Source organism: Xenopus laevis, chromosome 9_10L (assembly GCF_017654675.1).
Source record: "Xenopus laevis strain J_2021 chromosome 9_10L, Xenopus_laevis_v10.1, whole genome shotgun sequence".
NCBI lineage: Eukaryota > Metazoa > Chordata > Amphibia > Anura > Pipidae > Xenopus > Xenopus laevis.
In genome coordinates, this window is record NC_054387.1 from 118659688 (window position 1) to 118683917 (window position 24230).

The 24230-nt window shown below is 42.5% G+C and overlaps 1 protein-coding gene across 6 annotated transcripts in view; it reads right to left on the bottom strand.

The window, feature by feature from the left end:
• tsc2.L (TSC complex subunit 2 L homeolog) overlaps positions 1 to 24230 on the bottom strand; it is a 70366-nt gene that overhangs the window by 14780 nt on the left and 31356 nt on the right. For 4 of the 6 annotated variants that reach the window (XM_041577515.1, XM_018236582.2, XM_041577513.1 and 1 more), the window contains exons 13-28: positions 20402 to 20505; positions 18402 to 18483; positions 14636 to 14791; positions 14429 to 14536; positions 13380 to 13502; positions 12214 to 12320; positions 11639 to 11795; positions 11440 to 11562; positions 9784 to 9918; positions 9175 to 9364; positions 8956 to 9049; positions 7514 to 7616; positions 7090 to 7184; positions 3299 to 3421; positions 811 to 975; positions 482 to 634 (exon numbers count right to left, since the gene is read on the bottom strand). In XM_041577515.1, the coding sequence (XP_041433449.1) occupies positions 482 to 634; positions 811 to 975; positions 3299 to 3421; positions 7090 to 7184; positions 7514 to 7616; positions 8956 to 9049; positions 9175 to 9364; positions 9784 to 9918; positions 11440 to 11562; positions 11639 to 11795; positions 12214 to 12320; positions 13380 to 13502; positions 14429 to 14536; positions 14636 to 14791; positions 18402 to 18483; positions 20402 to 20505 (2018 nt within the window). The remainder of the gene's footprint in view (positions 1 to 481; positions 635 to 810; positions 976 to 3298; positions 3422 to 7089; positions 7185 to 7513; positions 7617 to 8955; positions 9050 to 9174; positions 9365 to 9783; positions 9919 to 11439; positions 11563 to 11638; positions 11796 to 12213; positions 12321 to 13379; positions 13503 to 14428; positions 14537 to 14635; positions 14792 to 18401; positions 18484 to 20401; positions 20506 to 24230) is intronic. The other 2 variants (XM_041577516.1, XM_018236584.2) reach the window with 1 other exon arrangement.

Sequence of the window (24230 nt, forward strand, 5' to 3'; positions counted from 1 at the left end):
TGGAGTCTTATGCAAGGCTGAAACTGCAAGCAAAGCAAGTCATATATTGATAAAAGGCAGGGAAAATCCAGGAAAAGTGTGATTTCATAAAAGCTTAAATTCAGCATCCCATGTTACATAAACAGTTGTACTCTGTATATTACAGACCACCATTCCTTGGATTTCATCTGTGCTGCTATAGTATTGGTAGTAGAATAGAACATCACCACTCAATCTTCTTAAGATAAAAATGCCTTTATTGCAGACTTCTGGGCATCACAGCAACGTTTCAGGCCTTCAATGGCCTTTTATCAAGCTTGATAAAAGGCCATTTAAGGCCTGAAACGTTGCTGTGATGCCCAGAAGTCTGCAATAAAGGCATTTTTATCTTAAGAAGATTGAGTGGTGATGTTTTATTCTACTGTTGTTACATTTGCACTACAAGGTGTAAGAAGTCGTGCTGACTATTCTACCTCAAAACTGCTATAGTATTGGATCTTACCTGTTCTCAGGGTCACCATGGTTCTCCCCTGTATCCAGGCCAAGAAGAGAACGTGTCCCCATGCCCACGCTTGTTGTAATCGTTATCAGCTTGTTCCCAACTAGCCAGGTCTTTGTTCTTCCGCCATCCAGCAAGAACTCACCTACAGGTGACCTATGGGCAAACATACAATAGGTAGGTGGACAATTCCTCTGAACACTGCAGCAGAATTAATGCTCTGAGATGTAAGATTCCAGTCCACATATAATAGTTGAATAGGGTGTATATTAGGTTTAGCAGAAGCCTCATGGTCAGCATAAGCCATGATCCAGCAACATTCAAGGGCTTACCTTTTGGGCACAGCCGTGAAGTTGGCAAAGGCGTATCGAGCCATCATATCCAGGCAGATTTCAGTCAATTCCAGGTGAAGATTTTTCAGGCTGTCATCAGCCTGGGCCATAGAGCTCTCGTCAGCTGAACTCAAGCTGGAGCTGGTGACAGAGGTCTGCATGCGGCTGTGCAAGACAGAGGGGTCATATTGTTTTGGTGACGAAAAATCTTTTTTGTGGTCTGACGATGCACGGCATGTCATTCCCTTGAGCATCACTGAGCCATGCAGATTGAGCCATTCTCTGCTAAACTCCTGTGGCTACAAGCAGACTAGTCAACCAATCCCGTATCATTAGGCTGATAATGATCCACTACTGGGTTCTATAAAACTTTACTCTAAATCAGTGGTTGTTATAGTATAGTATAAGTCCTCTATAGCCCATAACAAGGTTACAGATATAGAGCAACATTTTTTCAGTCAGCCATAGTTCTAAGAATATCTTGGCAAATACCTTTTCATCCCAAATTTCCCAATTATTTATCTTCGAGATGGGTTTTCAGGTGTTTCTAGGAAAGCAAGTGGGCATTCTCCTCAAATCTCACCCTTGGGAATTATTCAGTATAAAAATAAAAACTGGGTAAATAAATGTTTCCAATATAATTAGTTAGCCAAAAATATATGCTAGAAAACCTGGAGTGACTGGATGTCTAATATAATACAACAGAACACTACTTCCTGCTTTGCAGCTCTCTTGGTTTCCAGTGATTGGTTACCAGGCAGTATCCAATCAGGGACTTAAGGGGGGGGGGCACATGGGCCATAAATGCTGCTTTTGAATCTGAGCTGAATGTGGAGGATCAATTGCAAACTCAATAAACAGTTATGTCCCATGAGGCCCCCTTTAATGTCGCTGACTTAAGCTGGCCATAGATGTTGAGATTTTTAAAAGATCAGATCCTGATCGTGAGACCACGATCTTCTCAGAACGATCGTACGAATTTACAATCAACTAAAAAGACCAATTTAGCAGGAAAACAAAGGGGAGCTGCCTGCTTGGCCCTGCAAACATAGATACATTGCACGGGGACCGACAAAGATTTTTTGACCTGGCCGATCAATTGCCCGACAAATGTCGGCCGAAAAATTGTAAAATGTACGATCGTTCGAATACCACTAACCGCACGATAATTTCGAAGGATTGGTCGGGCTTCCCTAAAATCGGTTGTTCGGCAAGAAGAATCGTCGCGTCTATGGGGAGCTTAACTCAGAGTTAGAGAGCTGAAAAGCAGGAAGTAGTGTTCTGACTATTATGTTAGACATCCAGCCTTTATACATTACATTTTTGGCTAACAAACTATATTAGAAATTTTTTTTTTATTTTGCACAGCCTATTTACCCTGTTTTTATTTTTACACTGAAATGATCCTTTACTAACCTTCCAGATGGGCCTACCCCTGCTACTGCTCCAGGCTCCCTGGGAGGCCAGCTTGACAGTTTGGAAAATGCCAGGAGTGGATTATTATAACCCTAATGATACAGTAGAGATCTCATGGCTGCCGAGGGTTAACCGAGCCTAGGCAGAAAATGCTTTGTAATTAGGAGCTGTGCAATCAAATGACAGCATTATCCATGAACAGGCAGCTTTCTACTACGGAACAACTCTGGTGAATTTGTTAAAGGAATGTTAGGAGTTTAAGGGTTGAGACACACAAGCAGATTCGGGGAGATTTCCTCGTGAGACAACCTCGGGCGACTTTGGAAAACGAAGTGCCGCATGTGCTTTAGCGCAGGCGACTTTTCATTACAGCGGACGGGAAGTCAGTTCTGAGAGATTGTCGCCCAGATGAAGAGGTTGATTAGTCGCCAAGACGACTAAATCTCCCTGATTCTACCCATGTGTCACAACCCTTAATGCCACAAAAAGCCGGAGAAAGCAGCACAGTAAGATAAGCAGAGACTTATCTGTAAATCACCTAAGAGATGCAGGTCTCATTGCCAGTGGCTATGGAAATGCTTCAGGGAGATTACTGGCCATGCCCGTCAGATCCTTAGCAAGACCAGTGTAAAAGTCATGCAGGATAAACTGCAGTCTACAACCAAATCCAGGGAGAAAAGGTTGCATTCTGAATCCAACTCTTTTCTTCACTTTCTGAGAAATATCTAAAAACACAATAACAGAGAAAAATGATGCACCAAGGCAGAGGTCGAGTAAACCCAAAAGGACAAACGGGAATCAAGAATTTCGGAGAGGCAATCAGATTGCAACCTTTTCTGCCTCAAGGTGTTTTAGTCCATCTACAGGAAATAAAAAACGACCAACGCTTGCTTTATGAGAACTTGATGAGTAACAACGTGCATTGGGTGGGTTAAGGCCCCCACGTCTGAGAGGTACCTATAGGAGTTATGGGATTGGTACTAGTGTCTACATGTGCATGCAGGTCTGTCTGGCATGCATCCCATTCCCGCCCCAGTGCAGAGGGCATTGCCCATCTCGACATTGGCACTACCTGTATGCAGCATGCTCCGACACGCTGATGCTGCGAGAACGGAAGGCATTGGAGAGATCTCTCATCTCCTTAACTGGGGACGTATCACTGAAGCCAGGCTTTGTGTGTTTAGATAGCTTCAAGCTACCCATTAAAAACAGAGGTTGGGCAAAATAAAAAAAAAAAAGCATTCCCACAGGGCAATGGGGTTGTTTCCCCCCCACAGCCCAACCACCGTATCACATAAAGGGGTGGGGGAGGAAAAAAAAATCCACCCCACCCACATGTACAGAATGCAGGTGGTACCAGGTGAATAGACGTAGAGGGCGAACACCAGCAGCCGCGGAAATCAGGGGGTACATAGCAGAGAAGGAGAAACAGAAAACAAACAGAACAGAAAATAAATGCCAAAAATGAGAAGGATTGGGGGGGGGGGGGAAGCATAAAGAAAATTAGGCACAAAAAGGGGGTGGGAAAAAAAAAAAAAGCTACACAGGACTGTATTAGATATGATAGCTTCCCCAGGATGCAATGCATGGCCCCATGATCTAAAGGCCAGAAAGCTCCACTAGATTTCCTATATTTTCTTTTACTAAAAATGTCTGAGTAAGGCAGTGATCCCCAACCAGTAGCTTGTGAGCAACACGTTGCTCTCCGACCCCTTGGATGTTGCTCTCCACGGCCTCAAAGCAGGTGCTTATTTTTGAATTCCAGGCTTAGAGGCAAGTTTTGGTTGTATAAAAAAAAACAAAAAAAAAAAAAAAACAGGTGTAATGCCAAACAGAGGCCCCTGTAGACTGCCAGTCTTCATGAAGGCTACTAAATGGCCAATCACAGCCCTTATTTGGTACCTCCAAGAAACATTTTTCATGGCTGTGTTGCTCCCCAACTCCTTGTACATCTGAATGTTGCTCACAGGTAGAAAAGGTTGGGGATCCCTGGTGTAAGGAGTATCCACATTGTGGTCAAAGATCATGCTGGAGGAAGCCGATCACCCCTCGGTTCTGAGCACTTAAAGGGGTGATTCACCTTTAAGTTAATTTTTAGCATGTTTTAAAAATGGTCAATTCTAAAAACTTTTCAATTGACCTTCAATTTTTTTATTTCCCGTCTACTTCTGACTCTTTCCAGCTTTCATATGGGGGTCACTGACCCCATCTAAAAAAACAAATGCTCTGTAAGGCTACAAATGTATTGTTACTACTGGGGGTGGATTCACCTTTACTTTAACTTTTAGTAAATTATAGAATGACTAATTCAAAATAACCTTTCAATTACCCTTAATTTTTTATTTTGAATGTTTTTTAAATTTTTTGCCTTCTTCTTCTGACTCTTTCCAGTTTTCAAATGGGGTCACTGACCCCCATCTAAAAACAAATGCTCTGTAAGTCTACAATTGTATTGTTATTGCTACTTTTTATTACTCATCTTTCTATTCAGGCCTCTCCTAATCATATTCCAGATGTGTGCCCTTGGTTTATGTGTAAATCCAATGCCTGTTATGACTTCCCAGTGATACTTTCCCTTTACCATTGATATAAACAGGAGGAAAAATTCAGAGCAAGGCAAAAATAAAAAAAAATAAAAAAAACATACTGTCAGCTCAAGGAAATTTTGCATTCAAATATTCCAAATTTTGCAGGAAATATAAAAAAAATAACTTTCTGAAAATTCTTCAAAGCCAATAACATAAAAAAAATGAATGCAACAATGCTAAATTAATGGATAATTTCCTCCAAGACGAAGACAAACTTGGACTTCAAACTCCCAGCAGCCCCAGCCAGTAGCCGAGAACGATGGGACTTTAAAGCTGTCGGGAGGACACAAGTTTGCCATAAAGGAAAATGAACGTTACACGGCTGTTGAGGGGAAAATCATTTAACATACATTCTATTAAAGGGCAGTATAGCCCCTTTTTAACACTACTTCAGTTAATAGGGCTTGTACTGAACATATTGGTCGCTACATAAACAAACCCCTCCCTTCCCCAGCTGCAGCCTGTTAGGGTGTGAAATAGGGAATGATACGGTGGGTTACTCAGTGGACTGCCAATTTATTTTCTTAGAAAAGCTGTAAAGCCACAGTTTGGGTGTCTAGCTTAAACAACGAAAAAAGTCCATGGCAATGTTTAATATCAAGATGTCATACCCTGTGGTTTAAAGGGGACCAGTCACCCTAAGAAAAAACTAAAAACATGTAAAGTGAAAGGAAGTGACTGCCCCGCCTCTATGTCTGAGGCATAGAGGAGGGGCAGGCAATATATGATTGACAGCTAAAACTTTTTATAAAGTTTATAAAAGGTGTTTTAAAGAAAAAAAAAATTTCATGTTTAATTTGCAAAGGACTTTCATTATACAGCTTATGTGTGGGTGACAGGTCCACTTTAACAAGAAGTTTCACTGTGTTCCATAGTAACAGAATTTAGGAATATGAAATTTTTTATAAACATATTGGCTGTGTATCAGTTAATGCCACATTGGCTTCCTTATACCTCCTGGCCAGCAGTCTCAGAGTTCAATTCCTCTCTAGTTACAACCCTGGTTGCGCTTGAGAATTACTAAATGTGATGTCAATTTTGTGGCATTCCAAGCCTGGGGAATAGTTCCCATGATCCTTAGAGAGAGATTTTGGTATTCACACCAGCCAATGACCCATATTGACATTCCTGGTATAAACAATTGTATTTAGCAACAGGAAGCAAATGGGCATCACATGAACATTTCAGCAAGCTGAAGAAAATTAAAATAAATTAAACCACAAAAAACACACCAGGGCAAAATACACTTATTATCTAGCTATGATGCTTAAAGTGTAAAGGAACTTACATATACAAGTAGATGTGTTTGTGTATTTTGCCTTCACTGATTCAGATACAGAGTATTTAGGGGTAGCCAATCAGCATCAATGGGCAAGTGTAAGCCTCAATGGGCAAGTGTAAGCCTCAATGGGCAAGTGTAAGCCTCAATGGGCAAGTGTAAGCCTCAATGGGCAAGTGTAAGCCTCAATGGGCAAGTGTAAGCCTCAATGGGCAAGTGTAAGCCTCAATGGGCAAGTGTAAGCCTCAATGGGCAAGTGTAAGCCTCAATGGGCAAGTGTAAGCCTCAATGGGCAAGTGTAAGCCTCAATGGGCAAGTGTAAGGCTCAATGGGCAAGTGTAAGGCTCAATGGGCAAGTGTAAGGCTCAATGGCCAAGTGTAAGGCTCAATGGGCAAGTGTAAGCCTCAATGGGCAAGTGTAAGCCTCAATGGGCAAGTGTAAGCCTCAATGGGCAAGTGTAAGCCTCAATGGGCAAGTGTAAGCCTCAATGGGCAAGTGTAAGCCTCAATGAGCAAGTGTAAGACTCAATGGGCAAGTGTAAGACTCAATGGGCAAGTGTAAGACTCAATGGGCAAGTGTAAGACTCAATGGGCAAGTGTAAGACTCAATGGGCAAGTGTAAGACTCAATGGGCAAGTGTAAGACTCAATGGGCAAGTGTAAGACTCAATGGGTAAGTGCAAGCCAATCAGACTCAATGGGTAAGTGTAAGACACGCCTTAAAAATAAAATAGGAGGACTGGGAAAAAATAATGTTTAAAAAAAGAAATTTGAATTAAAAAAAAATTAACCCAGGGGACCAAGGATTAATGCAGGATATCTAATAAAAAAAGGACACTTATCTGCTTTGAATAATATCATTGTTTAAGGCTCTCTCTCTCTTGTTTCTGTGTTCCCTTAACTGATGACTGAAAACCTGCATTTTGCTATTTTTTAGACGTGATCGTTTTTACCGGATAATGAAGAAGAAAAGAAAAGAATAAAAAAAACACAGTACCTTTTGGGTCTCTCGTTCAAACTGGTGCTGCGAGCTCTAAAGCTGCCCTTTTCTGGCGTGTCATCAAAGCTCAGCAGGACATTGGATCGCAAACCCTGGTATACAGACCAGAGTAAAGATTAAGTCACCAATTACTGCACAGCCCCTCGGAAAGGTTTCAAGAATACACTAATCAACACTATAACTGGGGAAATCAGCCCACCAATGTTTCTTCTTTCTCAATGCTCCAGTTCATAAACGCACAACTTAAAGGAGAAGCAAACCCAAAAGATTAAAAAACCCTACCCCCCTACCCTACATAGATCAGTAAGGGTTTGCTTCTCCTTTAAGTGGGCTCAGGTTCACTAAACTGCATTTTAACACGCTGCATGGGGCCCAATAACTACCATAAGCAAGGATTTTTTTTTTGTGTAGCTGAACTTACCTTTGTTATATATGGCACAAAGTCTCTGCGCAGCGATAGTCTGCACCGGATGAACCACATGGCAATTACATGGTGTGCCAAGAATACAATGTATTGATTAAACCTATGGAATCAAACAAATTTTTGTTATTAGGCACACAGTGCCACAATGTAATATCCATAGCCAGTTAACCTTCCAGAATGCAGGATATTTACAAACACCACATATATTGTACCACCCATCCCTGTGCCACCTTATGTAAAATGTCATTCCTGAACCAACAAGTGTATTTATTTTAGTTGTAATATTGGTGTGTAGGTGCATATCAGGTCATTTTGCCTGGTCATGTGCTTTCAGAAAGAGCCAGCACTTTAGGATGGAACTGCTTTCTGGCAGGCTGTTGTTTCTCCTACTCAATGTAACTGAATGTGACGTAGTGGGACCTGGATTTTACTATTGAGTGCTGTTCTTAGATCTACCAGGGAGCTGTTATCTTGTGTTAGGGAGCTGGTTACCTTCCAATTGTTCTGCTGATGGGCTGCAGCAGGGGGTGATATCACTCCAACTTGCAGTACAGCAGTAAAGAGTGACTGAAGTTTATCATAGCACAATGACTGGGAGCAGCTGGGAAACTGATAATATGTCCAGCCCCATGTCTAGGGTTGCCACCTGGCCAGTATTTTACCGGTCTGGCTGGTAAAAATGATGGCTGATCCCAATGTTATTAATAGGGGAAAAAGATAAATATATAGGAAGGCTGGTATTTTTTTCCAGAAAAGGTGGCAACCCTGCCCAATCTGATTGCTCTTTTGAGAAAACATAACAGTATCCTTTTAAACTACCAAATGCAGTGTATGTACAAACACCACATATATTGTTATCACCCATCCCTGTGCCACCTTAAAACTCAGCACCCTATTCAAGACAGCACCCTATTCAAACCCTTGATACCAAGGCATCTTAACCTAAAGAGAACAGCTATACAGTAGCAGCTGCATGCGGTCCACTTTTTTAAGGGTACTTGGGTTGTTACATAGTTGGTGATGGATTAGGCAAGAACTAATATAGGCAATCCGCTGCAAATCTGTAATTGGTATCCTTTGCCATTTGATCGCAATATATTAGGGATGCACCGAATTCAGGATTCGGTTCGGTATTTGGCATTTTTCAGCAGAATTGCATGTGCAAATTAGGGACGGGGAGGGAAATTGTGTGACTTGTTGTCACAAAACAAGGAAGTAAAACATGTTTTCCCCTTCACATCCCTAATTTACATATGCAAATTAGGATTCGGATTCAGTTCGGCAATCGGCCGAATCTTTCACGAAGGATTTGGGGGATCGGCCGAATCCAAAATAGTGGATTTGGTGCATCCCTTCAATTTATACAGTAGAATATATCTCTCCCCCCCCATATTGAATATGAGCAACGTTTAGTGAATAGCGTGAATATGGAGACTCACTTTGATGGGTTGGTGTATGGAAGGGAGATGGCAAATACACTGGCATACTGCTCTGCAGCAAAGTTTGCATACAAGTGGGGCAGGCGGACCAAGGCTGAAAGAAAACAAGTCAGCTTTAGCGCAACAGACAGAGGAAGGCTGCAAATTATTCAGCTGAAAATACTTTTCCCACTCATTTATGCCTCAACAGGTTTACACAGCTACTTAAGTCGTACTTACTTGACAGAAACTCCAGCATTGGTATGGCCATGGTGACCGTGGCCGAGATATGGGTTAGCTTCACGATGAGGACCGGGAGAGACTTTATTAGAATGCTTGGCATCTCGATCACACACATGGAAAGTGCCACAACACACTGCTTGCCACAGCGAAAGATCAGGCCTGTTTCTAGACACCTCACCATATCCCTCTAGGAAAAATGACATTTAGGAAAAATTTACATTTATTAGGCAGTCCTATTAGTCTCATGTTAAAAACTGGTATATATTGCACTTTTTGAGGACAATGCTTGGTTAGTAGTGATTAACTGCTGAAAAGCCCCTAGGTTAATGAACAATATAAAAAAACCCAAAAAAAAATACACTTTTTTCCGAAGCGGCATTTATATTCAAATTCATTTAAAAAAAAAAAAAAAAAAAAAAAAAGTTCATTAAAACATATTAGACAGGAGGTCCAAATCAGCTGAATGCATGTGTTTTATTTGTATCTCAGGGAGCAGCCATTGTTCCAACGCAGCAATTTCACGCATACACCCGCATACAGTGCTCTCCATTGGATGAAGAGTGGAATTCTTGCATGGCTTTACATAAGGAATACATTTTCCTGTACCTGTTTAGAGAGCTCTAGGTGTTGGTGGTATGAAGTTAAGGCAGTCAGCACAGGAACCACTGCCAGCTGCAGATCAGTACGAGAGAAGCCATCGGGAGTAATGTAAAGGCGGTCACTTGCAGTCTTGTCTGTAAGCTAGAAAAACAAAGGAAACATTTTCAGTTTCAAGTCCAAAACAGTTGGGGGGTTATTTATTAAAGGGGACTCATTAAAAAAAATTATTCAAAATCCATTTTATCACATTAGTTAAGCAAAATGAACTTTAATTACACTGTATAAATGATTTGAATCTTGTTTCCTTCAGTCTGGGAATTCATAATTATAACAAGCAGGCAGCAGCCATTTTGTGGACACTGTTATTAAGACAAGTCTTGTATCATCTCAGAATCTTGTTTGTGCACCAGAATGGGGGACCTGATGTCCATCCCCATGCACTGGCTACACAATTAAACGATGAAGAGAATGGGGGAATGTGGGGAGAGCAGTGACATCAGTGGCGGAACTACCAGGGGAGTAGGGGGTGCGAGAAGGCCAGGGCCCCCTGGCAGCCCGACCGCCACTGAAAATGCGGGCCGTACGGAAGGGGGCGGGGCCCGGCTGCGCGTAACGCACCAGGGCCCGTCCCCCTCTAGTTACGCTACTGAGTGACATCTAGGAAGTGCTGAATGGAAGTAATTGTCTGCCCCGCCTCTATGCCTAAGGCATAAAGGAGGGGCAGCCAATATTTGATTGACAGCTGATATTTTTAAATGAGTTTATAACTAGGTATACACCGAATCCAGGATTCGGTTCGGGATTCGGCCTTTTTCAGCAGGATGTGGATTCGGCCGAATCCTGCTGCAGGGAGGGAGATTGTGTGACTTTTTGTCACGAAACAAGGAAGTAAAAAATGTTTTCCCCTATGCAAATTAGGATTTGGATTCGGTTCGGTATTCGGCCAAATCTTCCGCAAAGGATTCGGGAGTTCGGCCGAATCCAAAATAGTGGATTTGGTGCATCCCTACTTATAACAGCTACGAATGCTTAAATAAAAAATAGAAATTGGATTCCATGTTTAAGTTGAAAAGGACTTTTATAATTATTATACAGATTTTTTTGTCTGGGGGACAGTCCACTTTAAAGTCCAAATGGCAAAAACCCGAAAAATTTGAATTTTTCTGGATTTATTACACCCCCGAGGATGAAAAAAAAAAAAAATATGCGGGTGCATATAAGTCAGTGGGAGAAGTCCCGAAGATATCTTGATCTGTGCTGGGTTCGTGCAATAACCCGAAGATTCTGTGGTTTTCAGGCAAAAATCTTAAAAAGTCTGGGTTTTCCTTCAGAAAATCTGAAAACTTAGTACAATCCAACTTTTTCATGTTTTTTCCCCGCACAGGAAATTTTATTGATACTTTTCAGAGAATAATGAGATAAATTTGGATTTGGGCCTCTTGGTGTACCAAATGCATTAAACCCGTGTGGTGAAGCAGGATAATGCCAGATTACAATGAAATAAGTGTATCCAAATTTCCATTGTAATTCTAGGGGCATAATCAGAGGGCCATATCCAGCCTTTAATAACATACAGCAAAAACTTTCCAATTTTTGGTCCATTAAATGAGATCTCCTTGAGTTGGGCATTTGACAGACAGTTTGGAAGCGCGTCATCCTTACCATAGCGCAGAGGGAGGCAGCCAGTTGATCTATATTGCAGGGCGATGAAAGGATGAGGAGTTTGTAACGCAGACATTCAGGCAGCTTGTTGAGGACTAGTTTCAGGACTTTCCAGTCAGTTTCCTGCAGAAAGACAAACATTACTGAGTTAGAAGAGGGCTATTTCTGCTCAAAAGCCAAGTCTTGTGTCTCTACTTGCCTGCTTCAGGCACTGCAGGATAACTCCAAATGCTAGGGAGAATGGAAGGAAACCCATGCGTGGAACGACAGTCTGTGATGGGACACTGGGGCTACCAGAGGGTGGTGATAAGGTGCCTGCTGGCTTGCGTTCAGCTGCTCTCTTCTCTTGTTCATTTCTGTTAACAGAGGGACTAAATATTAGTATATCACATCTTGCCCTAAATCCAAAGATTGTGTAGCCAAGGGATAGCACAGAAACTGCAGTTGGAATAATGAATGAGGGGTCATGGTTCACGGTTTAAAACATCCAAGACTGTTGAGCTGAGCTAGCGATGTATAAAAGAACAGATTTTTCATTACATGAAGAATAAAGGTGATGGCACTCAAGTTTGTCGCTTCAGCTTAATATCCAAAATCCTAATGAAGGCTTATAATAGCTTTTTATTAAAAACTTGAAGTTGTGCACTGGGGTGTTGAAGAGAACTAGCTATGCATTAAGACAGGACAGTGTTGTTGACAATAGACATATGAAAGAACTACAAACAATAAGGAGTCTGCAGAGAACGAAACAAGCCAAGAGCAATAAAAACTTACGTGGATTCACAGAGACAATAGGGACTGAATCTGAAGGCACCATCTTTGTTAGGTAGCCCAACACGCCGCAAGGAGTCAGCTCGGAGGTGTAGGAGAAAGTCAAACACCTTTTACAGGAAAAAGAATACAGGATATACACCACTCAAATTTTGACTTGCAGGCTATAATTTTAATCAAAGAACCCCCATTTTGAACAACAGGGTTGCTCTTAAAGGACAAGTAACACTAAAAATTTACAAGCAAAAAATGAAATTCCTCCCTCCTCCAATAATACTGCCATCCTGGACAAAGTTACCTATCTTTAATATTTAAAACATAAATAATGCATTAAAATCTCACTTCCGTTCTGGTTTTAAAAGGCGATGTGGCGACCTGATGTCCTGCTAGCCAGCTTCTTTTTAAAAACGGAAGTTACTTGCTGTGCCGTAGGAATGATTTTCAGCCTGCCTTGTTCTCCCTTTTGGTTAGGATGATTTATTTCCCTAAGAGCTGCGAGCAGTAAAGGAACAAGAGCATGAACGTACTGACTTTGTCAGGGTTTTTTTTTTTGGTCCTGACAGTTTTATGGGCGAGCTCTTACAGAAATAAATGAAGCGGAGGATATAAAACACACACCTTCTCCCAATCCTAAATGCGGCAGGAACACAGAGGGAGAAGGCAGGCTGAAAATCATTCATAAAGCACCTGCTCTCACACCCTGAACAGAGAGGAGAAAGGTAGCTCTCCCAACAACTGGGACCCTAACTGTGATCTCTGGAACCATCAGCAAGCGGCAGAACTAGACTTTCGCGACTGCTGGGTGCAGATGGGGCTCTGCATCGCATCAGACAAGGCTATTTATGGCTGAGACTAGCCTGCTGCAAGCCCATGCCAACAACATCCCTCTAGAACAGGGATGTACATTTTCAGGGCCGCAGGCCAGTTGCTGCCCTCGATGGAAGCAAGTGACTTCTGGTTTTAAAAAGAAACTGCTAGCAGGGCATTGGAGCGCGCACGTAAGTGCAGGTCGCCACATCGCCTTTTTAAACCAGACCGGAAGCGAGATTTTAACACATTATTTATGTTTAAATATTAAAGATAGATAACAGTATTATTGGAAGGGGGAGTAATACATTTTTTACTTATAAATTTTTTAGTATTACTTGTCCTTTAACAGTCAGACTCACCTGGAGGCGTATACTGCTAGCAAGGGGTGAGCTGTACTTGTATTTGTAGTGAAGCTGGATATGATTAATCAGCATCTCGTACACACGCATGGCATGGCTAGCTGGCAGAATGTATAGCTTGGTCTGCGGAAGATTTAAATGTAAAATTAAGCGGAGGATTAAAATGTGACATTATGCAGAGTACAGACACACACACATACATATATACATATATACATACACACACACACACTGAATCCACTATTTTGAATTCCGCCAAATCCCTTAATCCTTCACGAATGATTTGAATACCGAACCGAATACTAATTTGCATATGCCCCTAATTGTATATGCAAATTAGGGGTGGGAAACCATTTTTTAAAAAAAGTCATTACATTTCTCTCCCTGCCCCTCATCTGCATATGCAAATAGGATTGGCCGAGCAGAAGGATTCGACAGAATCCAAATCCTGCTGAAAAAGGCCGAATCCCGAAACAAATCCTGGGTTCACATTCTGTAGGCTTTTACAGAGATTTTTTTTTTTTATTATTCACATCAGTCCCTGCCCCAGTGGAGTTACAATTAGGGATGGATGAATTTAACCCGTTTGGTTTTTGACGAAAATTTGCCAAAATGCATTAAAAGTCTATGGGCGACAAATATTTTTTGATGCGCAACATTTTTTTTCTCCCATCAAAGTCTATGGGCATTATTTCCGTGGCGAAACACAGCGATATAATCCACTTATCCTTATTAAGGAACGACGCCCATACACTTCAATGTGAGAAAAAAATGTTGCGTTGCGCGTCAAAAAACTATTAGACATGCTTTTTGGCAAATTTTCACTTGCAGCAAATTTTTTGCCGAAGCGGAAAAGGGTTAAATTTGCCCATCCATAGTTACAATCTAAGGTTCCGATCGCATTCATCCACACAATATCCAGTTTCAGCAGGAGACAAATAACCTGCATGTATGTTTTGGAGAGACGGGAAACCTGAATACCCAAAAGAAACGCATGAAGTGCTTCAGTACTTCTCAGCCAGCAACAAAAAGGTGTGCTTGGGACATACCTGTAGAATAACCATCAGCCCCAAAACGGAGGTTTTCACATCTTCTAAAGAAGAAGAAGAAGAAGAATCGTGACCTGACTCTGGTGTAGACAAAGAACGGTTCACCACCTAAATTCAGAAACAATAAGGTGACGGATCAAAGGAAACAGGTTACACACAAAACAATGAAAAGATTGACATTTTTTGCACACTGCATCTAACAATCACCTTCTCAATGATGTCCATGAGACTATTGAAGTGGCAGGAGTGACAGCATTCAGCCAGGTCCACAAGGAGTTGTGTTGCAAGTTTGCGCACCTGGTGGTCCTTATCCTCAGGTATATGGGCTAGCTGGCACGTAACTACCTTCTCAATCAACTCGTCCTGTAAGCAAATAGGGCTTGTAAATAAAGCCATGCGATTTACTAGTGCACGACTACCTTGCACATTTTTTGTTACAATATCTTTAAAATATGCCACGTCTATTATATACAGTTGTGCTCATAAACCCTGGTAGAATTTATAATTTCTTAACCATTCTACAAAGAATATGAATGATAACACAAAAACTTTTCTTTCACTCATGATTAGTGGCTGGCTGAAGCCATTTACTGTCAAACAAATGGGTTTACTCTTTTTAAATCATAATCACAACACAAACTACCCAAATGACCCTGATCAAAAGTTTACATACCCCAGTTCTTAATACCGTGTATTGCCCCCATTAACATCAATGACAGCTTGAAGTCTTCTGTGGTAGTTGTGGACGAGGCTCTTTATCTTCTCAGACGGTAAAGCTGCTCATTCTTCCTGGCAAAAAGCCTCCAGTTCCTGTAAATTCTTGGGCTGTCTTGCATGAACTGCACGTTTGAGGTCTCCCCAGGGTGGCTCAATGATATTGAGGTCAGGAGACGGAGATGGCCACTCCAGAACCTGCACTTTATTTTGCTGTAGCCAATGACAGGTCGACTTGGCCCTGTGTTTTGGATTATTTTCATGTTGGAATGTCCAAGTACGTCCCATGCGCAGCTTTCGGGCTGATGAGTGCAAATTTTCCTCCAGTATTTTTTGTATTTCACCTGAAGTTATTTGCGGGTTTTTCCTTGCATCCCGAACAATTTTTCTGGCAGTTGTGGTTGAAATTTTAGTTGGTCTGCCTGATCTGTTTGGATTAAACAGAACCCCTAATTTTCCACTTATTAATTAGAGTTTGAACACTGCTGATTGGCATTCTCAATTCCTTTGATATTTTATTATATCCCTTTCCCGTTTTATAGAGTTCAACTACCTTTTCCCGCAGATCCTTTGACAATTCTTTTGCTTTCCCAATGAAAATCCAAAAAACATCAGTGCAGCACTGGATGAAAGATGCAAGGGTCTGTCAGGAGTCCAGAAAGTCATTGACCTTTTATACAAACGCACTAATTACTAGAGATGGCGCGAACTGTTCGCCGGCGAACTTGTTCGCGCGAACATCGGGTGTTCGCGCTCGCCGGAAGTTCGCGAACGTCGCGCGACGTTCGCCATTTTGGGTTCGCCATTGTTGGCGCTTTTTTTTGCCCTCTCACCCCAGACCAGCAGGTACATGGCAGCCAATCAGGAAGCTCTCCCCTGGACCACTCCCCTTCCCTATAAAAACCGAAGCCCTGCAGCGTTTTTTCACTCTGCCTGTGTGTGCTGAAGAGATAGTGTAGGGAGAGAGCTGCTGCCTGTTAGTGATTTCAGGGACAGTTGAAAGTTTGCTGGCTAGTAATCGTTTTGATACTGCTCTGTTATTGGAGGGACAGAAGTCTGCAGGGGTTTGAGGGACATTTAAGCTTAGGTAGCTTTGCTGGCTAGTAATCTACCTTCTACTGCAGTGCTCTGTATGTAGCTGCAGTGGGCAGCTGTCCTGCTTCTGATCTCATCTGCTGACTGCTGCAATAACAGTAGTCCTTGTAAGGACTGCTTTTATTTATTTTTTTGTTGTTTTACTACTACTACTACTACTACTACTATAAGAGCCCAGTGCTATTAGTCTAGCAGTGTTGGGGAGTGGGACTGGTGTGCTAATCTGCTGCTCCTAGTAGTTCAGCAGCACCAACTTTAATTTTTTTTTTTTAATATTCATTTTTTTTTATTTTACTTTTTTTTATTTTACTACCGCTGTAGTAGTGTATAAGTTGACCTTTTAGGCATTATTTGCCCTGTAGGCATTTTTTGCCCAGTGTGTTATTCAACCAACTGCCATCTAGCTGTGTGACCTTGTTCACATTCTGTCTAAATATCCATAATATTACCGTCTCCAGAAAAAACACCGGAGTGACGTTTTTCAAGCAGCCATAATATATTTTACGTAATCCGTATCCATCGCTGTATTAGTGTATAAATTGACCTTTTAGGCATTATTTGCCCTGTAGGCATTGTTTGCCCAGTTTTTTTGGCCGCAGCCACTGAAGCACAGAGGCCAGAAAAAATATGCCATATAAATGCTGAAAATAGTCATTTTTTGCCATACGTTGACTCAACGTATATGGCAAAAAATTACTATTTTCAGCATTTATATGGCATATTTTTTCTGGCAACTGTGCTTCAGTGGCTGCGACCAAAAAAACTGGGCAAACAATGCCTACAAGGTCAACGTATGGCAAAAAATGACTATTTTCAGCATTTATATGGCATATTTTTTCTGGCAACTGTGCTTCAGTGGCTGCAACCAAAAAAACTGGGCAAACAATGTCTACAAGGTCAACGTATGGCGAAAAATTACTATTTTCAGCATTTATATGGCATATTTTTTCTGGCAACTGTGCTTCAGTGGCTGCGTCCAAAAAAACTGGGCAAACAATGCCTACAAGGTCAACGTATGGCAGTTGTTTAAAGAGAACAGTAGATTACTAGCCAGCAAAGCTACCTAAGCTAAAATGTCCCTCAAATCCCTGCAGACTTCTGTCCCTCCAATACAGAGCAGTATCAAGCAGATTACTAGCCAGCAAGCTTACTATCATCTGTCCCTGAAATCACTAACAGCTCTCCCCCTACACTATCTCTTCCAAGCACACACAGGCAGATTTTTCAGATACATTTTTGCCCTTGATCCCCCTCTGGCATGCCACTGTCCAGGTCGTTGCACCCTTTAAACAACTTTAAAATCATTTTTCTGGCCAGAAATGTCTTTTTTAGATGTTAAAGTTCGCCTTCCCATTGAAGTCTATGGGGTTCGCGAACCGTTCGCGAACCGCTCGCATTTTTGCGCAAGTTCGCGAATATGTTCGCGAACTTTTTTTCCGACGTTCGCTACATCCCTACTAATTACAAGCAAACAGATCACAGGTGAAGATGGTTACCTTAACAGCCATTCTAACCGTTTTGTGTCAAGTTGTGTGCATGTTATCAGGCCAAATCACCAGGGTATGTAAACCTTTGATCAGGGTCTTTTGGGTAGTTTGTGTAGTGATTAGGATTTAAAAAGAGTAAACACATTTGTTTGACAGTAAATGGCTTCAGCCGACCACTAATCATGAGTGAAAGAAAAGTTTTTGTGTTATCATTCATATTCTCTAACTAGAAATTATAAATTCTGGCAGGGTATGTAAACTTGTGAGCACAACTGTATCTATTTAAAGGGGTTGTTCACCTTTGCGTTAACTTTTATTATGATATAGAGAGCAATAGTCTGAGACAATTTGCAACTGGTTTTCATTACTGGATAGAAAGAGGAGTAACAAACAGCAGCAATAACTATAAATGTGTAGCCTTACAGGGCATTTGTTTTTGATGGGGGTCAGTGACCCCCATTTGAAAGCTAAAAAAAGTTAGAAGAAAAAGGAAAATAATTTAAAAACCCTAAAAAAATAATTAAGACCAATAGAAAAGTTGCTTAGAACTGGCAATTCTATAACATATTAAAGCTAACTTAAAGGTGAACCCCCCATTTAAGCCATGAAGAAATATCACTTGGTAACAAGAAGACATTTGATTCTGAACGGACTTTAACAGTGACACGAAAGCAAACCTCGTAAAACTGGCGATTGATGCTCAGTGCAAAGGACAGAACATCCAAGACCTTCATGCGTACAACACTGCGAGACTCATTCCTGAAAGACATAAACATTTCTATTAGCCATTGTGTAGCTTCATATAAATGCTTGATTATTAAATAGTGGATTAACCTGATCACTGACTGGCTGGCTGGTTTTGCAAGACCGATTTGGAAAATGCAGAAGTTGCACAGATCAAAATACAACAGGTCATCAACACAAAGATGTTCAGCAAATTTGGTCTAGACCAGGGCTTTCAAATGTTCATTCAGTAGGACAGCTATTCTCTATACATGTCTTTCAGTCAGATTATAACATTTTGATCAGACTTTAATTATAGATGCACCGAATAAACTATTTGGCATTCCGAATCCCCGAATCCTTTGTGAAAGATTCCGCCAAATACCAAACCGAATCCTACTTTGCATATGTAAATTAGGGGCGGGAAAAGAAAAAAAAGTGAATTTTTTTTCACTTCCTTGTTTTGTGATGAAGTCACGTGATTTGCCTCCCTGCCCCTAATTTACATATGCAAATTAGGATTTGGATTGGCCAGACACAAAGATTCAGCCGAATCCTGCTGAAAATGGCAGAATCCTGTCCGAATCCCAAACTGAATCCTGGATTCGGTTCGGGATTTCAGCAGGATTCGGATTCAGCGAATCCTTCTGCTTAGCTGAACCGAATCCTAATTTGCATATGCAAATTATGGGCGGGGAGGGAAATCGCGTGACTGTCAGAAAACAAGTAAAAAATGTTTTCCCCTTCCCACCCCTATTTTGCATATGCAAATTAGGGTTCAGATTCAGCCAAATCTTTCACGCAGGATTTGAGGGTTTGGCCGAATCCAAAATAGTGGATTCGGTGCATCCCTAAAAATAATAAAAAATAATACGAGGTCACTGGAACTCTTAAAGGGGTGGTTTTCCTTTAGGTTAACTTTTAATATGTTATAGAATGGACAATTTTAGGTAACTTTTCAATTATTTATTTTTCATGATTTAATTTTTTTTTATAGTCTTTTAATGATTTGCCTTATCCTTCTGGCTCTTTCCAGCTTTCAAATGGGGGTCTCTGACCCCATCTACAAATGTATTGTTTCTGCTACTTTTTATTACTCATCTTTCTATTCAGGCCTCTCCTATTCATATTCCATTCTCTTATTCAAATCAGTACATGGTTGCTAGGATAATTAGGACCCTAGCGACCAGATGGCGGAGATTGCAAACTGGAGAGCTGGTGAATAAAAAGTTAAATAACTCAAAAGCCACAAATAATAAACAATGAAAACCAATTGCAAATTGTCTCAGAATATCACTCTCTATAACAGAGGTCAGCTCACGAATAACATGTTGCTCCCCAACATATTGGATGTTGCTCCAAGTGGCTTTAAAGCAGGTGTTCATTTTTGAATTCCAGGCTTGAAGGCAAGTTTTGGTTGCATAAAAACCATGTGGACTGCCAAAACAGTCTTTTATAGGCTGCCAGAACACATAAGGGCTAACAAATAACCTAAAGCAGCCCATATTTGGTACCCCAAGATATTCTTTTAATACTTTTTTTTTTACATTTGAATGTGGCTCACGGGTAAAAAAAGGTTGGGGACCCCTGCTCTTTATCATACTAAAAGTTAATTTAAAGGTGAACAACCCCTTGAAGCAGTCGGAGGACCACATCTTGCCCACATGCCTTCAGTAGAAGTACTCTAGTATAAATTAGGAACAAATGTGTGTGCCAGAGCTAGTAGTGTAATGGCACATGGGGCCATTTTGGGTGCAGTCCCTGTAGACAACCAATGAAACCACCTGAGTTTCCAGGTATTTCCAAGATTTTCTGAGAATTTTGACCTATTAAGTTTGAGGGTTGACTTTGACTAGATAAATGATGTTCCATGATGTCATGATGAAGTACTGTATATATCACGGTCTTTCCCCACACCCCCCGCTGATGAAATCAAGTAAGTAATGGTTCTAACCTGAAATATCTGTCCATTAGTTTCTGTAGATTCATAACCCACCCTTCTTTCCCGGGGTGAATGGATTGAGCTCTATAGGTGATAAGGTTCACAACTGATGCAATCTACAAGGAAAGACAAAATGAAGAAAGATGAATATTCTATTTTTTTCAGGGCCAGACTAGGGTTAGGCACATACACATGGAACATAGATTTTGGGAAAATTTGGGGTGGCAGAAAATCAATAACTGCCTCACACTCAACGTCGATTCACAGCAATAGGGATTGTACTTGTACTACCGAGATCCACGGTGAAACAAGCATAGCTTTATTAATCCATTTAAAATACAAAGCACAAGCAGGGAGATGAAAGCTTACTACTACGCCCAGGACCTTATAAACTTCGCAGCATCACTGGTGTTCCACTTAAGCGACACACCGTGAATTCACCTGCAGGAGGCGAGTTTAGCAATTTGTGGGTTCTGGCAAATGCCAAGAGGGGCTGCTGCAAGATGCCATTGACAGTCACTATTTAATGGGCCTGTGGGGGACTGTTGGACTTCATATACTTAAAATACCTTATTTAAAATAGGCATATAGGATAAATGAAAAACCCTAATTTTGTAGGCAATTAGGAGTAATATATTTACATGGTGCTAAATATTAATATTATCTTTAAAAATAGCCCCTTTATTGGAGCTCCCTATAATCTGCTACGGTCCCAGTTTCAAATGAGGGGTGGGCAGGTCCTAACGGTCCCTGCCAGAAGCACAGTAGGAGGAAGACAACCAATCAAAGTTCTGCAGTCACACAAGCACAGACATGATTCAGTTCCCTATCAGGTCCTGCTAGCTGCTGATTGGTTCCTGTCCTACAGTGCAGTGAGCTGAGAGCCGCTGGCTCCCCTGCACAGCCTGGGAATTCAGGGAGCAGGAAGAGGAAGAGAATGGAGGGATTATTAGGGTTTTTGCAGAAATATTCAATAAATCAAGCTGAAAACAGGATTTTTGTACTCACCGTTAAATCTGTTTCTCTGTAGTCGAAAGGGGGACACAGGGACCGATGGGGTTAAGCTCCATCCTCCAGGAGGCAGGACACTTGAAGTAATTAAAGTGGGCGTGCCAGGTTAGGCTTAACCCCACACACTGTACTCAGACTTCAGTTTGTTCCAAAGCTGCTACTAGAATTACTAAACTTATAACAGGCAGAACTAGTAAACCAAGGAACCTATTCAGAAAACCAAATATGGTCTGTAGCTCGTCACTGGGCGGGAAGCCCTGTGTCCCCCTTTCGACTACAGAGAAACAGATTTAACGGTGAGTACAAAAATCCTGTTTTCTCTGTCGTCTTTAGGGGGACACAGGGACCGATGGGGACTTATCAAAGCAGTCCCAAACAGCAGGGTGGGTGCGAGCATAGACCGAAACTGCAGAATTACTTAATAACTGCTTGCAACACCTTACGCCCGAGAGAAGCCTCGGCCGAGGAAAAGGTGTCAACTTTGTAAAACTTGGTAAATGTGTTAACGGATGACCAGGTAGCCGCCTTGCAGATCTGCTCCAAGGAAGCAGAGTTACGCCAAGCCCAAGAGGCACCTACCGATCTAGTGGAATGAGCCCGGATACCTTCAGGCGGTGCTCTTCCCTTTGTAGTATATGCTTGCTTGATAGTTTCTCTAATCCAACGAGCAAGAGAAGTCTTAGAAGCCGCCTGTCCTCTTCGAGGTCCAGAGGGAATCACAAACAATGACCTTGAAGTTCTGAAGGCTGTTGACCGTTCAACGTACCAGCGAAGAGCTCTGACTACGTCAAGGCTGTGGATCCTGCGTTCCTTATCGTTCTTAGGTTCCGGACAGAGGGAAGGAACGATAATCTCCTGATTCAGATGGAACTCCGAAACAACCTTCGGCAGGAAATGTGGAAGTGTGCGTAGAACAGCCTTGTCTTTGTGAAAGATGAGATATGGAGAGTCGCAAGACAGAGCGCTAAGTTCAGATACTCGTCTAGTAGAGGATATTGCCATCAGAAAGACCACTTTCCACGTCATCCATGCATCGGAAATTGAACCCAGGGGTTCAAAGGGAGGATCAAGTAAGGCTTCCAGCACCAGATTGAGATCCCATCCAGCTGTAGGCGGTCGGAATGGGGGTGCCACGTGAGCGACTCCCTGTAGAAAGGTGCGAATCGTCTCCTCAGTAGCTAGGCGCTTTTGAAATAGGATAGAAAGGGCAGAAACTTGCACCTTGAGGGAGCTGAGTTTAAGCCCTAATTGGAGGCCCCGCTGAAGAAAGGACAAGATTCGAGGGATACAGGGCTCCATGAACGAAAATTCTGACTCATTGCACCACTCGAGGTAGGAGTGCCAAACTCTATGGTACGACTTGGAAGACGATGGTTTTCGAGCTTTGAGCATAGTAGCAATAACCTCTTCCGTCAATCCCTGATTTCGCCAGATGGATGCTTCAACAGCCAGCCCGTCAAAGCAAACAGACCGGGATTGTGATGAGCTATGGGCCCTTGCTGCAGAAGGTCTGGCCTGCCGTCCAGCCGGACCGGTGGAGCCACGGACAGTTCTTGAAGATCGGAGAACCAGGTTCTTCGCGGCCAGAAGGGAGCTACTACGATTACTGTGGCTCTGGACTGCTTGAGCTTCTTGAGCACCCGAGGGAGCATTGGAAGTGGAGGGAAGACATAAGCCAGCTTGAACTGCCAGTGTTGTGTCATGGCATCTACCCCTGCCGCTAGAGGGTCTCGGTATCGTGCAAAGAAGGTTGAGACTTTTCGATTTCGCCTCGACGCCATGAGATCTATGCTTGGTCTTCCCCAGATTGACACTAGTTGATCGAAAGCCTCCGGGTGAAGCTCCCACTCCCCGGGATCGAGTTGATTTCGACTGAGGAAGTCCGCCTTTGTATTGGCCACGCCTGGTATGTGAATGGCTGATAGTCTGACAGAGTTCTGCTCTGCCCACTGCAGAATCTCTCTGGCTTCTGCCAGAGCTTTTTGGCTCCGAGTCCCTCCCTGTCTGTTGATGTAGGCCACCGTGGTGACGTTGTCGCTTTGGATGCGGACTGACTGTAGCCGAAGGAGGTGACTCCACTGACTGAGTGCCAACTTCACTGCCCTGAGTTCCAGAATGTTGATAGGAAGTCTGGACTCCGCGGGAGACCAGCGGCCCTGCGCAGAGTGGTTCTCCCAAGTTGCTCCCCAGCCCTGAAGGCTGGCATCCGTGGCCATCACCCTCCAATCTGGCGTTGCCCAAGATTGTCCTACTGCTAGGTTCTCGGGGGACAGCCACCACCGTAGAGCTTCTTTCGTCGCCGGAGATAACCGGACAGGTTGGTTCAACGATCCCCCCTTCCAGGTGGCAAGAATGCTGGACTGAAGAGGACGAAGATGTATCTGTGCGAAGGGGACAGCCTCGATGGCTGATACCATCGATCCGAGGACTTGCATTGCTCTGTGTACTGTGGATACCGGGCTGTCTATCAGAGACTGTACCTGACCCCTGATTCTGTTCTGTTTGACCAGAGGTAGACTCACGGTCTGCGTGAGGGTGTTGAATTCCAGCCCGAGAAAGGTCATGTGATGGCTCGGAGTCATATTGGATTTGGACCAATTGATGGTCCAGCCGAAGCTCTGGAGAAGTGAAATCGCCCTTTGGAGATCCACCCTGGCCTTCTCTACTGACCGGGCTTTGATAAGTAGGTCGTCGAGATAAGGTGTCACCGAAATCCCTTGCAGTCTCAGGGTGGCTGCCGACACTGCCATTAGTTTGGTGAAGACCCGCGGGGCCGAGGACAGGCCAAACGGTAGTGCCACAAATTGGTAATGTCTGTTTTGAAATGCAA